General features: G+C 40.5%; 1 protein-coding gene across 1 annotated transcript; it reads left to right on the top strand.

Annotated features, from left to right (window-relative positions):
* Positions 1–198: 198 nt before the first annotated feature.
* On the top strand, positions 199–12,307 carry LOC306859400 (interferon-induced very large GTPase 1; the record flags this gene model as incomplete). The annotated part of the gene is made up of 8 exons (XM_079400413.1): positions 199–346; positions 1,264–2,612; positions 2,963–3,067; positions 3,281–3,395; positions 4,656–4,732; positions 4,996–5,101; positions 5,200–5,396; positions 7,622–12,307. 8 exons carry the CDS (start codon positions 199–201, stop codon positions 12,305–12,307), a joined length of 6,783 nt encoding a protein of 2,260 aa, XP_079256539.1.
* Positions 12,308–17,204: the final 4,897 nt, after the last annotated feature.

Below are 17,204 nucleotides of genomic sequence, written 5' to 3' on the forward strand. Positions count from 1 at the left end.
ATATAAATATGCCTATTGCGTCAATGTTCAACTAAACTAAATTATTTAAATTTTCTTCACAAAACTGGCGTCTGTCCATTGACAATACTGCAGGTGGAAATTCCTTTACGCTACTAATCGGAGCCGGATGTGACGACACGCGGACTGTGATAAAGGCCTATTAGCATAGTTTCGCCCTCAGCCAGTTGTACAAAGTCCATGGGTGCTTCTCAATATCCCTCCTCGCTTCCTCGCTCCTCCGTCCTCTATCCTATGGCCAGGAAACCAATCGAGCTAGGCCATCTTGAAGGACATCTCAATTCTCTAATTCCCCCGCAAGGAGGCGAGGAACGAGGAGTGAGGAGACGTATGAGCGAGCATACACAGGTGTATCCTATGCGGAAGTCTTTTTAATCGAAAAACCTGACGCACGTGTAAATTCTCCTCCCCCTTCTCATCTGTTGGAATCATTTTAATTTATATTTTACCTTTGCAATTTAAATAAACCATACATGTCATATATTTCAACAGGGCATCTTGCTTTATTAATATTTATTTTGAATGTCTTAAAAAACAAACTTTAACAACATGCAGATCCATTTTGAGCAGCTGATGACGCTAAAGGTAGCGAGGATATATCATTTCACTTGATTCAATTCCTCCGTCCTCGCGTCTTTTCCATGCATCCTTCCTTCGCATCCTGAAGGAGTGGAGCTAAGATGCGAGGAAAGGACACAAGGAAAGGAAACGAGGATGCACAAATAAGAATTGAGAAGCACCCCATCATTCTCTCCTCGCTCGAACAGCTATAGCGACGTCTTGCTAGCAATGCAGGTGTTTTGTAGTTTTGTGATGTAGAAGAACATAAGAGTGTTAATTTTCTCCCGACATCAGAGCCACTGAGGACGCAGTGCATTAGTCTTGTTTTTGATGGTAATGCACCACTGAATACACCTAAATTCATTCATTTCTATGCAAATTATTTTAATCCAGACTGTTTTCTGAATGAGGGACAATTCATGTTTTGTTAAAAAGTTAAAACTCAAGGATATATCAGTACCCATTGTTTGTGATCCAGCTGCACTTCCAGAAGAAGAAAGTCTCTTTAATTACTTTTATTTTTTAACTAAATTACGTAATTCCATTACATGTAACTAGATACTTCCCAACACTGATCATTTGAAAGTTTCTGCTTTTTGAACATGTAATAGCTGTAGTACTGACAGTTTGCACGACAAACTGCTTCTAGTAGTATGTCTAATGCAATTTACACATTTTTTTTAGAATCAGAAAAGGCTTCAGATGACCTGAGGATTGTCCTGCTGGGAAAAACTGGAGTTGGAAAGAGTGCAACAGGAAACACCATCTTAGGGAGAGAAGCATTTAAAGAAGATGTGTCTCATGATTTGGTTACTAGAGAGTGTCAGAGAGAGACAGCTGAGATTAATGATAGACACATTACTGTGATTGACACTCCAGGGCTGTTTGATACTAAACACAGTCATGAACAGATCCAGAGAGAAATCACTGAATGCATCTCAATGATATTTCCAGGACCACATGTGTTTCTGTTACTGATACCAGTGGGACGTTTCACTCAGGAGGAGGAAAACGCTGTGAAGAGCATTCAAGAGACTTTTGGTGAAAACTCCTTAATGTACACCATGGTGCTCTTCACTAGAGGAGATGATCTGAAGAAGAAGACCATTGAAGAGTATCTGGAAAAACCTGATTCTGATTTGATGAAGCTCATTGAACAGTGTGGAAACAGATACCATGTGTTCAATAATAATGAGACTGGAGACTGTATGCAGGTGTCTGAACTACTGCAGAAAATTAATGACATGGTGACAGCAAATGGAGGGAGTTACTACACATGTAAGTTGTTCAGACAGATGGAAAGAGAAAAACAAGAAGCAAAAATGAAGATGCTAAAGGACAAAGTGGAAGAACTGAACAGGGAGAGAGAAGAACTCCTGGCCAAACATAAAGAACAGAAAGAGAAAATGAAGATGAAGATGGAGGAAGAAAGACAACAATTCAAAAAGAGTGAAGAACAATACAAAATAGACATGAACAGAAAACAAGAGGAATGGGAGAAAAAAATACAAGAGGAAAGACTGGGAGGAGAAGAAGATGAGAAAAGAAGAAAGAAAGAACAACAAATATGGGAGCAATGTGATACCAAAGACGAGAGAGAGAAAATCAATAGAGAGAAAGAAAGAATAGAATGTGAGAAAGACCTTCAGGCCAAACATGATGCAGAAATTAAAACAATGAAGAAAAATATGGAGGAAGAAAGCCAACTACATGACAAAGAACTGAAAATGGAACTTCAGGACTTGCAGAGACAGCATGAGGAAACACTGAAACAGATGCAAGAAAATGTGAAGAGGAGGGAAGAAGAAAAACAGAATTGGAATAAACATCAAGAGATACTTGAAGAAAAAATCCAGCATGAGAAATTGCTGAGAGAAGAAAAGTGTAAGATTTTTGAAGACAAAATTAAGTTAATAGAACAAAAGCGGCAAGACGAACAAATAAGAGCAAAACCAGTAGACTATGAAGAAGACAGAAGAAAAGACATAGAGAACATGAAAATGTGCTGCTCCCAAACAACTTCTTCTCTACAGGTAATAAGATTAATAAATAAAAACAAAGGGGCAAGGGAATTTGGCTGATGTGTAAGAAGAATTTTGTGCACACGAGAAACTTTTGCGTGCTCACAATGTCTGATTTATGTAAACTATATCCAATTTACTTTGTCACTGCAATTTTACTGAAAAGAAAACGAGAGTGTGAATGCACATGATTTAATAAAGACCTATTTGCTCAAAAATGGGCTTTTCTATCTATATCACGGCCTGATGTCTGCTTTAAAGCATCCTGAGACGGCCGAGACATTCAATGGTCCAGTACAGCTACTTATATCACAACCTTATGTCCACTTTACTTATGTCACTTATGTCCTCTGTTATGGCAGAGAATGTCTCAGGTTCCGCATCTAACCATGGTTCCCCAAAGGGAACGAGATGCTGCGTCGAAAACACTATGGGAACACATTCAGCGTGACCACGCTCTAAACCACGTATGTAATCTGTCCAATGGATGGGCGAGACATCAACGGTGGGTGACATAATCGACCAGGAAGCTTGAAAGCACGTGCGGTGGAACCGGCGTCAGCTTCCAGGAATGATGCAAGCGCTCGCATTGATGCCGGAAGTATGGATTCGCGACGCAGCGTCTCGTTCCCTTTGTTGAACCATGGTTACATGCGTAACCTTGAGACGTTCCCCTTCAGGAACTCGAGCTGCATCAAAAACACTATGGGAACGAGGTGCCCACGCCGCCAGACTTTCAAACCCTGCCTAGTGTGAATGGAGCACAGCTAGGGCGAGAGAACAGAAGAGTCATGGGTGGCTTGCATATCTAGGCCATAGAGCCTGACAAAGGTGAGGGGCATGGACCATCCCGCAGTGTTGCAGATGTCCTGCATATAGACACCTGCCAAAAAGGCCTTGGAGGCCGCCACACTTCGGGTTGAGTGAGCGTTGACCCCCAGAGGCAAGGGGAGATCAGAGGACTCATATGCAATGCAAATAGCATCCACAATCCACCGTATGAGGGTGTGTTTATTAGCAGGCAGACCTCTCTTAGGGGGACCATAGCATACTAGCATAAAAGCTTCCACTTCAGGGCGTACAATTTCCTCTTAGAATGAGCTCTGGATTGGAGGATGGTCTCAACAACCTCGGTTGAGAGACTGGAAGCTATGAGCTGTGCCCCCTCAGAGGTCACACCCACAGCTTCCACAGCTCTGGGCGAGGGTGGACGATAGTGCCCCCCGCCTGTGAGAGGAGATCCCTCCTGACGGGAATCTCCCATGGAGAGCCATTGAGGAGAGAAATCAGAGCGATCGGGGGAAAGGCATACAGACGTCCAGCTGTTTCATGTGGGCGAGAATGACATCTCGATGTCGAATCGCCAACTGCTCCGACTGAGCTAGAATCAAACAATAGTCGATATAGTTCAGTATGCGGATGCCCTGGAGTCACAGAGAAGCCAGAGCAGCATCCACACACTTCGTGATAGTGCAGGGTGAGAGTGCAAGGCCGAAAGGAAGAACCCGGTATTGGTATGCTTTGCCCCCAAAAGCAAACCTCAGGAATTTTCTTTGAGTGGGATGGATGGAGACATGGAAGTATGAGCCTTTTAGATCGATTGTGACAAACCAGTCCTCGGATCTGATCTGAGACACGACCTGTCTGAGTGTTAGCATCTTGAAATTCAGTCGTATGACTGAGCTTTTCAACTTAAGCAGATCTAAAATGGGACGCAACCCTCCAACCTTCTTAGGAACAATGAAGTACTGGCTGTAGAAACCAGACTCTCTTTCGTGAGGAGGGACAATCTCGATGGCAGATTGCGGTTCCTACCTCGCCGATCTCTAGCTCAAGAGAGTGTCTACTTCCTGTTCCATGACCAGAGCCTGCTCGGGGCCCACCACTGTGGGAATCACACCGTTGAAGGGCGGCGGCGGAGCGACAAACTGAATGCGATAGCCTTTTTCTACAGTGCGCAGGACCCATCGAGACACGTTTGGCAGTAGTTTCCACGCTGCCAAATAGTCTATTAAGGGAACCAGTCTCTAGAGACTGGCCTCTGGTGTACTTTAGAGCTGCTAGCACAGTTCCCTGAAGTGGAGGACCGGCAGGAGATGGCCGTACCAGCTGCTCTAGAGACCTCCAAAAGGGTGACAGACTGATCTCCTAAGGACACTGAGGAGAGACGGACACTGTGTAATGCGGTGTAACCCACTCTTCCCCAGAGGGGCCTGCCCTCATAAACCCTGGGCCATTCCTGTCAGGGCTTCTTGGTCGAGGACCTCTCAGTCTGAAGGACGGTCCGCAGATCCTACTTAGACTTTGAAGCCCTCGACCCAGAGCGTTTGCCACCTCGGTCCCGACGTGGGGGAGCGCGAGTGGCAACGCTCTCTTTCTGTGCCTCCCTATATAGAGGAGCTGGTACGCAGCGAGGGCTGCTCCCACCGAGCAGCCCACTGAGCTAGAGATCGGCGAGGGAGGAACCACTGGAATGTCGCCGCCTGTTTACGAGCCTCCTGGTACCTGTCAACGATGGACTTGACGGTGTCGCCAAACAGGCCAGAAGGCGCAAGTGGGGCAACCATGAGGAGGACCCTATCTTTCTCCTTCATATCAGATAGGGTCAACCAGAGATGTCTCTCCGCTGCCATCAGTGCTGCCATGGACCTGCCAATGGCACAGGCGGTCTCTTTGGTGGCGTGGAGAGACAAATCAGCGGTTCTGCGGAGCTCAGTGATGTCATCAGGTCTGAGCTCCTCTTCGTCATCTAGCTCCTTTAGCAGGTCGGCTTGGTATGCCTGTAACACCACCATGGTGTGCAGACACGCACCAGCCTGACCTGCAGCCGCATACCCCTTGCCCACCAGTGCTGATGTTGTGCGCAGCGGCTTAGAGGGCAAGGTCAGAGCCTTCAGAGACGATGCCGTGCCAGGGGACAGATAGCTTGTGAGAGTCTGTTCCACCCGGGGTATCGCTCTGTATCTCCACTCATCGTGTGGAGATCAGGGAAGTATGTCTCTAGAGACTCCAGAGCCTGGAGAGAAGAAACCACAGAGAGCCGACTCTGCGTGACTTGCTCCCAAGCAGACCACACACAGACTGTGTGTATCCTCAGCAGTGATGTAGCGTTTGCAGGGAGGAACACACAGCCTGTAGTGAGATCTGTTCTCGCCCAAGTGCTTTGTTTTAGATGCACTTTTAGACATAATGGAGCTTAAAGAGTGCTTGGGTATGGACAGACAACACTAAATAAGACTCACAACAGAAACGACAGACACACAGAGAGCGGTTGCTGAATGACAAAAAGCTGACGCCGGTTCCACCGCACGTGCTTATAAGCTTCCTGGTCAATTACGTCACCCACCTGTGACGTCTCGCCTATCCATTGGACAGATTACACATGTGGTTCAGAGCGCAGCCACGCTGAAGACGTTTCCATAACGTTTTCGACGCAGCTCAAGTTCCTGAAGGGGAAACCTCGCTGTGCAATAGACTGAATGGTGCAATAAAACTTTGTGCACTGAGCTTACATTTTGGATTTTGTTAGAGCAGTTTGTGGTGTTTGAAGCTGAATCCAGCTCCTTATTCTTCATTTGCTGAAGTGCCTTTATTTGTCCATATATAGCGCTGCTCGCAGTAAGCACTGTTACAACTGAAAAAAGAAACTCAGCTTATCTCTGCAATTTGTAAAGATGTATTAAATTTGACACAGTGGTTTAATAAAGGATGTTCTGATCTTGTGAAGTAAGAATATTTTAACATATTACCGTACCAATATATAGAGACTTTGTTCTGTACCAATCGCTTCTAGACCTCAAAATGCATTTTAAATTTCAGAATCAGAAAGAGCTTTATTGGCAAGTGTGTTTACACACACAAGGAATTCATCTTGGTGACAGGAGCTTCCAGTGGAGAAAGTACAGACATAGTGCAGCCATACATAGAGTGAAATATAACATAATAATAAAGAGAGCAAACAATAAATTATCAAGTAATAGCTATATAGTAAGAAAAAATATAAAGAAATAGACAAAATTATGAATGTGCACGTTTCAAGAAGTTATGTACAAAATATAGAAAATATAGAAAGAATTATGAATGTGCTATTTTACAGATACAAGGTTTTGAGAAGTTATGTACATATGTACAGTCCTGAGATGTAGGCTATGTATTGTTCAGGTGAAATATAGCCTGAGGAAAAAAGCTGTTCTTATGCCGCTCAGTAATGATTTATCTGTGTCGGAATGCAAGAACAGAAACAATGTCTTTGTATTGAAGGCCAAGTTTAAAATAGATCTCAATGCTCATCCATGCTCTTGTTTTCTTCATTGTAAGATGGCAGAAGTGACACAACCAGAAACTGTAACGCATGAGCTCACAAAAAGTTTCTCTTGCACACGTGAAAGTCTTCGTTTTTTATTTTTTCAAATGTCCCTTTAGGGGTTCTGTACTTATCTATGCTACTTATGATAATGACTATTTATGAACAATTATAAATTTTTCATAATATTTCATATATATATATATATATATAGTTCATAACCTGTACAAATAAAATTAACACTATGAGCGGAGTAGGGAAATGTCTATGGTAACATTACACTATAAAGTGACATGATTTACAGAAAGAAAGAAAAAAAGAGAGAATCTTACAAATTTTACAGTCAAACATATAAATCTTACTGTCTTATCATCTTGTTTAGATTTTCAGAAGACACATTAGCTTCTTTCACATTTACAACTACGCTTGCTGGTCTGCAACTTGCTGCCTAATAGCATGGGTGGATTTTTGCATTGGTCTGAGCAAAAACAGCAGAGGGGCTGACAGATTCATTTTCTGCCACTAAGTGGGGCTTTTGAAATGGCAGAAATATAGCGGTTTCCCCAGTAACGACTTCAAACAAAACAGCACTGTGCTCACAAGCTACTTTAACGGGCATTAGTCGGGTTTGTGATTTTGCAAGCCCTGAAATATTTTCTCTGCTAATACGGCATGATAATAAATTAATATATCAATTTGTTCATTTATCTATTTACAGAGAAATGAAACGGGGCAAAATCCAAAGCTGGAACCAGCAATCAGTGAAGAGCTAAAAGAACTCTATGATAGACTAGATCTGACCAAAAAATGGCAAGATAAAATGAAAACAGTAAACATTCTTGTAATCACCAAGTCTTCATTTCAGTCTCAGGAACCACATGAAGAGAATGAACTTGTAAACTCATTTCTACACAAGCTGATGAACCTCAACTACAAAGCAAGATACACTGTCATAAAACACAGAAAGAAGGAAGGTGAGGAAAAGGAAGCAAACTACAACCCTAATATTCACCCAATGGATGTTCAGATGGCCGTGTTTCATTGTGCTGATGGTTTCCTGAAGCAGCTGATTGTGACTAAACTCTCACAGTGTCAGTATGCCCTGCCTCTGCTTGTTCCTGATCCATTCACACAACAGATTGAGTTTCCTCTCTGGACATTTAGACAAATCAACAAGAGCTGGAAGATGAAGAACAGCAACAACGAGATCATCAGTCAAACCCAGCCGGTCTACAAGGCTGAGACTCCAATGGTGGCTTTCTTCAGGTTTGGCTCTGTGTCTTCATCTAAATCTCAGCTGATGAACAGCCTCATCAATGAGAAACACCACACGTTCTTCCACAGGAACTGCTCAGGCAGCAGCAGAACCAGATTACTGATGGATGGAGTGGTGGAGATCGCCTGGTACTGTCCTTCTGGGAAAAAGACAGATGCATTTGATGACTGTGTTGCTTTCTGTAATCTTCACGGTGATGCAGGAGACAATGAGAAACAATATAATATTCTGACAAGCATGGCTTCAGTAAACGTCCTCTTCTTACCAGATTTTGGACAGAAGAACCACTACAAGGGTTTGGTGAGATCACTCTTTAAATCTCCTCAGCCTCTCATTTGTCTGCTCACTGACAATAACTGTGATAAAACTGAACTGGGGAATGGAAAATTCTTATTTGGCATTCTGAACAAAAACCAATCTGATGTATCTGAGCAAATAAGAGAGACTGTCAAAGAGAGCTTGACCAAGCAAAAAAAGAGCTTCAAGCTTGAAGATGTAGCCAAACACACAGGAATCAGAGTAGATGAGGAGGATCCAGAGTGCCAGAGAGGGAAAGAGGCAGCAGATGAGATCATGGGGTTATTGAGAGGAAAGGATCCATCAACAGTGAAAGAAACAATCCTGCCCTGTCAGGGGAAACTGTGGCATGACTGGTGTGAAATGAACAAAGAACTGCATCATTTACGAGGACAAAATCTAGAAGATGATAAAAGTTCTAAACTGAAGAACATGAGAGATATAAGAGAAAAGCAAGTGTCACAGGAATTGAGTGAGTTTATGGGGACATTTATTGAAAAAATCAAATCACAGAAATATGATGAAAAAAAGTATTTCCTCAGATGGATGATGAACCTGCTGAATGTCTTCACTTCAGATGAGCTCTGTGAACTTCATAAGGAGTATGACATGAAATGGAATAAGGTCTTAGAACTGAAAAAGATGTCTGATAAACTAGACCAACTACAGACTGAACAAACAAGCCTGGAAAACATCTCAATGAAAATTATTAGGACAAGTTTTAGCTTGGAGCATATCCTGAGAGAGTTTGGTCAGATCTATGAATCAAGGTCATTTGTGAAGAACAAGCAAGATGATCTGCAGTTTGACTTCTGTTCTCTCCCGAGTCTTGCAGCAGAGATGATGATCTCAGGTTTTCCGATGGAGCTGATGGATGGAGATGCTGCTCATGTTCCTCTCACCTGGGTCAGTGCTGTTCTAGATCAACTTGTTAAGAAACTGGGAAACCAGAAACTCTTTGTGCTGTCAATATTAGGGATTCAGAGCTCTGGGAAATCTACCATGCTGAATGCCATGTTTGGACTCCAGTTTGCGGTCAGTGCTGGCAGGTGCACCAGAGGAGCTTTCATGCAGCTGATCAAAGTGTCAGAAGAGATGAGAACAGAGCTGAAGTTTGACTATATTTTAGTTGTTGATACCGAGGGACTTCGTGCACCAGAACTTACAGAAATGTCAACAACACATCGTGACAATGAAATGGCCACATTTGTTATTGGTCTTGGAAACATGACCCTGATCAATATATTTGGAGAAAACCCATCTGAGATGCAGGACATTCTTCAGATTGTTGTTCAGGCCTTCATGAGGATGACGAAGGTCAGACTGAATCCCAGCTGCATGTTTGTGCATCAGAATGTCTCGGATCTCACAGCTGGAGAGAAAAACATGGAGGGAAGGAGACGACTGCTGGACAAACTGGATGAAATGACAAAAATGGCTGCTAAAGAAGAAGTCTGTGATGCTGAGGGATTCAGTGATGTGATTGCATTTGATGTTCAGAATGATGTTAAGTATTTTGCTCAGCTCTGGGAGGGCAGCCCACCCATGGCTCCACCAAACCCAAACTACTGTGAGAACATTCTAGAACTGAAGCAAACTATTCTAAAACATGCTTCAAAATCAGACGGCATAATGCTGACAAACCTAAGAGACCGTATTCAAGATCTCTGGGAAGCTTTGCTTAATGAACAATTTGTGTTCAGCTTCAAAAATTCCTTGGAAATCGCAGCATACAAGAAACTGGAGACAGAATACAGCAAGTGGACCTGGAGCCTTCGGCGGGCTATGCTGGAAATTGAAAACAAGCTTCATAACAGAATAGAAAATGAAGAAATTGATGATGTTGAGAAAACGGATCTTCAAAGAGAATTAAATGCAAAAGGTGAAGAAGTGAAAAAGATGATGTCAGGTTTCTTTGAGAATGACAGAGATGCAGATATACTGAATCAATGGAAAGCTTCATTTGAGATCAAAATTAAAGAACTTCAAGAAAACATTGTGAGGGAAACTAAGAGGAAATTAAGTGGGGTTCTTCAGCAGCGTGAACTGAAGAAAAAGATAGACGCTGAGAGGACACATCATGAAAACACTCTCTTTGAAAAGAGCAAAGACCTTGCCTTAAAATTTAAAGACCAAGCAAATGATGAAAATGTCATGAAAACACAATTTGATTCCTTTTGGAAACAACAAACAGCTAATATCATCAGAGACACTCCTTTAGTCAGAAGTATTGACATATTAAGAGATGTGAAGAAGCTCCTTAATGAAACTTATGAAAGTCTCCCTTTAGACCATATGGAAGACAGCAGTAAGACAAAAGATATGTTCTGTTTGCCAAGCTATTCAGAGTATGTACAGCTGAAGAAATCCAGTGGATTTACAGGACCTATCAAAAATATGTACAAAGTAGCTAAAGAGAAGGCTGGTTATGCTTTATCTAAAGAGGATGAAGTCCAGATAAGAGCCTTAACCACAGACATTGCTGAGCACACAGATAAAATGATTCAGTCATTTAACATTGCAAAGATGGGCTACAACAATAGCTATATTCAGCAACTCACAGATTACATACAAGCAAGATTAAACAAGCATCAGGAAGGGCAAAAAAACGTGAAATATGTTTTTAAGAGGGAATTCTTTATGGATTTGGTACTTTGCATCTTGTGTAAAGCAAACAAGACATTCACTGATCAATACAAAATGTTCAGGGAAGCCAATGATCCACTTCTCTATTTTGAGAGCAAGAGTCAAGAGTATTACAGAATATTCCAGAAATACTGTCAAGGAGCATCATCAACTGCTATTTTTGGTGAATTTGTTTGTAATAAACTTAAGGAGGCCATTCAGCAGAATGTCTACAAAAAAACCGCCAGAGATTTAGCAGATGAAATGAGGACAAACTCTGAATCACTCAATGGGAACCGATCAAACCTGGAGAAACACATCCTGAAAACACTGGCAGAAAAACAAGATTTTCATGCATACATGACATATATTAACTATCCCAAAAAACACTTCAAGAAGTTCATTAGATATGAAGTCAGTCAGTACATCACTGAAAGATTTGAAGATAGTGTTCGAACCAAGATGGAAAACAGCATTAAACTGCTGCAGCAGCAGATCACGACTGCAGCACATAAATCCAGCAAACATGTTAAAGAGAAAAATGGAGATGCTGATTTGTGGTTACATCATTTCAGCCTTGTGCTCTCAGATGTGCTGGTATTCTCCGCAAGTGACTTCAGTGGAGATGATGTTGAAGTCAGCTTTCTAGAAGATGTGATAAAAGAAATACTTCCTTTCATAATGTCTGACATACGCAGTAAATTCAGCACAGAAACTTTTCCAGATAAGCTGGAACACAAAGACAGACCAGATGAGATTCTGATTGATCACTTCTGTGATTGCTGTTGGGTTCAGTGTCCTTTCTGTGCAGCTATCTGCACAAACACAATAGACGACCATCCTGGAGATCACAGTGTGCCTTTCCACCGTAATATTGGATTGAATGGGTGGTTTTACAGAGGAACTACAAATCTATCTATCAACATCTGCACATCAGCAGTAGCCAGTGATCGATCTTTTTATCCAAATAGCTCAGATGATAGAGTTCCCTGGAAGGAATACAGAAAAGGAGGTCCTGAATATGCTTCATGGAGCATCACCCCAGATCTCTCTGAGCTGCCGTACTGGAAGTGGTTTGTGTGCAGATTCCAAACAGATCTGGAAAATCTCTATAAAAAAACCTTTCAGAGAAGTGGTAAAATTCCATATGAATGGAGACAGTACTCTCTAGAAGATGCTATTGAGAGTTTGGATAAATACATGTAATGGAACAGATAAAGAATAAGGACCCTGACACACACACACACACACAAAACAGTTGAAACAAACAAACAAAAAGTTTCTCTTCCTGATTTAACCTGATATTTGCGTAGATTTAAGCCAAATAAAATGTTGTTTAATGTAAGAAAACACCATATAAAGAGCTGCTTGAATGATATTCGCTTGGTTTGGAAAGTACCTGCAAGATACTTTGTTTATAATATAGAATATAAACAAATGGGTAAAAATGATTATGATGTTCAGTTTAAACAGTTACCTAAAATCTAGCTTTTGTTTAGCTTTAATTTCATTTTACATTAACTGCTTATTGTAACCATTAAAATAAGTGTTTTACTGTTACAACTGCCTCCAGTGATATTTTACTTCTCTAAGCCCTAAATAAGAACCACACACTGTGTCATGCAGTTAAAAGCAAATATCAAAGCAAATATATTTATCTGAAATTTTAATGATCCTTGATCCTGAATTGAAGTACACTGCAAAAAAATGGTGAAAAGTCTTGATTAAACTGAAAAAGTGAGTGCAGAATGATTATGTTTGGGCCCTATAGCTTTGAGCACTTCAAAGCACTTCCATTGCATATGCATTTGCAGGAGTTTCCCCTTCAGACACGAAATGTATGAGGGGGTAAAGAATTATCCACGGTGATTTACTAAGGTTTGTGGCACAGAATTTACAGATTTTTGCGGCATTGTCTAACAGCCCAAAATGCATGTCTTAATCCATTTTGCACCTGTTCTCTTAGTAGATTTCATGCTCATGATTATCATCGATCTTGGTAGATTCCATTATGAAAACGATCAATTTCCACTCCCATTTTTACGGGATTGTGCTCTCACACTAATTTGCCCTGTTTAGAAAATATGTCTAGTCTTTAAAAAGAATAGGCAACAGAGCATAGACGTAATCATTCCTGAACGGATGTGCAAAAGTCATTAACATGTTTGTTTTATGACAATACGGATATTTATATATTGTGCTTTAGTGTGCCAGTAGCAAATAACTAATGGTAATAATGTTTTAGATGATTGACAGTAACTGCAAATAAATACAAACAAAAAGCTGAATGGGCCACTAGTTGTTGATATTACACAGAAGAATTGCCTATTCTATTGTTATTATACTTAACCATTTTCTTTGACTGGTGTTCTTAGAAACGAAAATGTAGAAAAACTTTCATGTTCTTGAAGAATGGTTTCCTGTGAAACATTTTCTTGCTTCCCAAGAATTCAATTACATTGAAAGGTAACTGGTGACCGATGAGAAAAAAATATTACCAGCTGAAAATACTAAAAAGATGACAAGACAATTCATGATCTGAAAGTGGGAGGTCAAGAGTGAAAAGGTTTTGATGCCATCTAGTGTATGACAGCTGATTTTATTGTCAGTGCTCACTTCCTGAGAAAACTCATAGAGCAGCATCTTCAGCGAATGATGATCAGATGAGTTTGAGCTCCAGGTGCATCATCAAGATAAACAACATCACTTATATTATCTGATACCTGTTCTAAATGTCCATCAGCATGTGGGTTCTCATCATGTTTTTCACCAGTCTGGAGGGTAAGTTCTTTCAGAGTATTTTTTGTTCTATTCTTTTAGTGGTTGTGGTCACTGTGTAACACTGAGACACTCTCAGCTGTCATGAGCAACACAAACACAATGAAGGATTTTTAAACACTGCATTAAATTTGTATAACATGAAATTGTTACCAAAATCTTATATCATTGTAAACTCAACTGCTGTGAATTAAACACAAACATGAATCTTGAGATATTGAAAAGTAGACAGTAAAAGACAGTAAAGAGTGTTACGAATGTGTTCATTAAATGCAGATCAAAATACTGCTTCATTTTTATCAGTTACACACACTTTAAAATGCACATCATGTACTTTTTGTTGTCCATATATAATACTTGTCTGTATAGATCTGGAGACTTGTAGCAGTTCGTTGTTAGAATATACATTGATAGCTAGACAGACAGATACATAACAGTTAGACATTGAGATTACCACATCCTGCCACAAGTATCTTGACTGTGGTTTCTGCACTGTTAAACAACATCTACTAAAAAAAAATATATTAACATCTCTTGGATCAATGCCATTTTAAAACTTTTCTAAATTAAGCAACACTTTTAAGCAGCAGTTGTTGTTTTTTTTATACAATTTTCTTTATTTCTATCATCATTACAGTGTATAGAGTGTAGACTCAAGTGGGAAAAAAAGTAATTTAAAGCAGTTTAACATAAGGCAATAACATCTTAAAATATGAAAAATGGAATACTTTTGCAAGACACTGTATATACATACTCACTGGCCAGTTTATTACACCTTGCTAGTGCTGGGTTTTGACCCTCTTTTGCTTTCAGAACGGCAGATTTGTTCGCTGCTCATCCATGATGTGAATCTCCCGTTCCACCACATCTCAAAGGAACTCTATTGGATTTAGATCTGGTGACTGTGGAGGCCGTTTGAGTATAGTGAACTCACTGTCGTGTTCACAAAAGATGATGATTTGAGCTTTACCACGCGGCACAATATCCTGCTGAAAGTAGCCATCATAAGATGGGTACACTGTGGTCATAAAGTGATGGACAGGCTCTGCAACAATACTCCGATAGGCTGTGGTGTTTAAATGATGATCAGTTGGTACTAAGGGGCCCAGAGTGTGCCAAGAAAATATATCACACACAATTACTTCACCAGCAGCTTGAATCAATGATACAAGTCAGGATGGATCCATGTTTTCATAATTGTTCAGGCCAAAATCTCACCATACCATACAAAATCGCCGCAGAAATGGAGTCTCATCAGACCCAATCTTCTATTGTCCGATTTTAGTTTTCTGCCCATCTGCTTCAAGGTTTGATGAGTTTTGCATTCATAAATGCTCTTCTACAAATCTCAGCTGTAACGAGTAATTATTTGAGTTACTGGTACCTTTCTATCAGCTTTAACAGGTCTGGCCATTCTCCTGTGACCTCTGGCATCAAACAAAGCATTTTTTTGCCCATAGAACTGTCGCTCACTGGACATTTTCTCTTTTCGGACCATTCTCAGATGATTGTGTGTGAAAATCTCAGACCAGCCCATCTGGGACCAACAACCATGCCACATTCAAAGTCACTTAAATCATCTTTCTTCCCTTCTGATACTGAGTCTGAACTTCAACAAATCCTCATGACCATGCCTAAATGCACTGAGTCCCTGCCATGTGAATGGCTAATAATATATTTGTGTTAACGGGTAGTTGAACAGTTGTACCTAATAAATATGTATACATATACATATAAACCCAGCAGAAAAAAAAAAAAAACACTAACATTGTATCCGACATGAAATTAAGGCCACAGTGATCGTCCTTGCAGTGTCAAACCATATGTAACCATGCATCCCTTAGATGTGCTTTTAAAACCTACTGTAGTACTAAAAGCAGTTGGTGGAAACAAAAGACACTTACTGTGACTTTACATATTTGTTGCATGTTTTAACCCAAATCAACCCTGTTCTCAGTGTGTGGACAGGCTGATGCACCTGAAAGTGTTCGAGTGATGGAGGGAGATGTCCTGCGTCTACATCCAGGAGTTCCTGAATTGAAGGAAGATATTCAAATCCTGTGGTCTTACGAGCGTGACAATCTAAGCACTCGAGTCGCACAGATATATCAAGGGAAAATTTACACCAGTTATGATGAGAGATTCAGTGGCAGAGTCCAGCTAGACCAAAAGACTGGAGCACTAACCATCTCAAACATCAGGACCAACGAATCGGGAACGTTTGAAGCATTCATTGTTATTAACACAAAGATCTCAAAACTAAAGTTCAATGTTGATGTATATGGTAAGTTTCAGCTCTAAATAATACTAATATATGTAAAAAGTATAAAATATGAGCATGTTTCCTATTGTCCATAGCAGCGGTCTCATCGGTTACTGTGCAACAATCTACAGGTGAGTGTTTCTTCATTCACTGAGCTCATAAATAGTGATTGTCAGCTGATGTTTCAGAGCAGAATAAGAGGAGTACAGCTTTAGTGTCACCTGGTCCTGCTGCCTCCAGTCCGTCTAAACCAGAGGCTCATAGCACTTTGCTATGGACCTTTTTAACATACTGTGACATTTTCAGTTATTAATGTCATAATTATAGCTACATTTCTTATTTTTATGAGTTTGACACCCCTGGTCAGGTACATCAAAGAAAAAAAAAATACCACAAAAAGCTTCCTGCCACAATGACCTTTGTGTAGCTGCTGTGCCTCCACAGACAAAGACATTTAATGAGACAGAAGGTGTTTATGAATTGTCTTCTCTTTCAGATTGTCCGGATTGTTGTGGTGTCACTGAGGCTCTGATCCATCTAGTTCTGACTGGTCTGGTGTTTCTAGATTTGGTGTAGATTGTCAATGTTGTATTTCTGGTTAAGCATGTGAGGTTCTGCTCATCTCAGAGAAGAGGCGATTCATCTGTGTGATGGTGATACTTTCATGAAATATCACAAAATGCACTTTGATTTTGAAGTGAGCTTCCAAGAAGACAGAATAGTGTCAGCCTAAGGAGTAACAATTACTATGAAATCACAATTACTATATTGTTACACGTTTTATATCAAGATGGTATTTCTCTTGCATTTTTAAAACCATTTTACTTTTGCATTTCAGGAATTCAGAACTGTTAAATCATGTGATAGACCATATGCTGAAGTATATACCCACTTATTTGTATTTCCATTGTTACTTTCATATATACACTTTATATTAAATCACCTTTTTTTAAATGTCTTTCTCATGTTATGGTGGAACTAACAAATCTTTTTCTACCAGTGTTCGTTTCATTAAACCAATCTGCACTTAACCCATATCAAACCTGTTTTCATGGTGTTCCA

The sequence above is a fragment of the Barbus barbus genome (genome assembly GCF_936440315.1).
Source record: "Barbus barbus genome assembly, chromosome: 40".
NCBI lineage: Eukaryota > Metazoa > Chordata > Actinopteri > Cypriniformes > Cyprinidae > Barbus > Barbus barbus.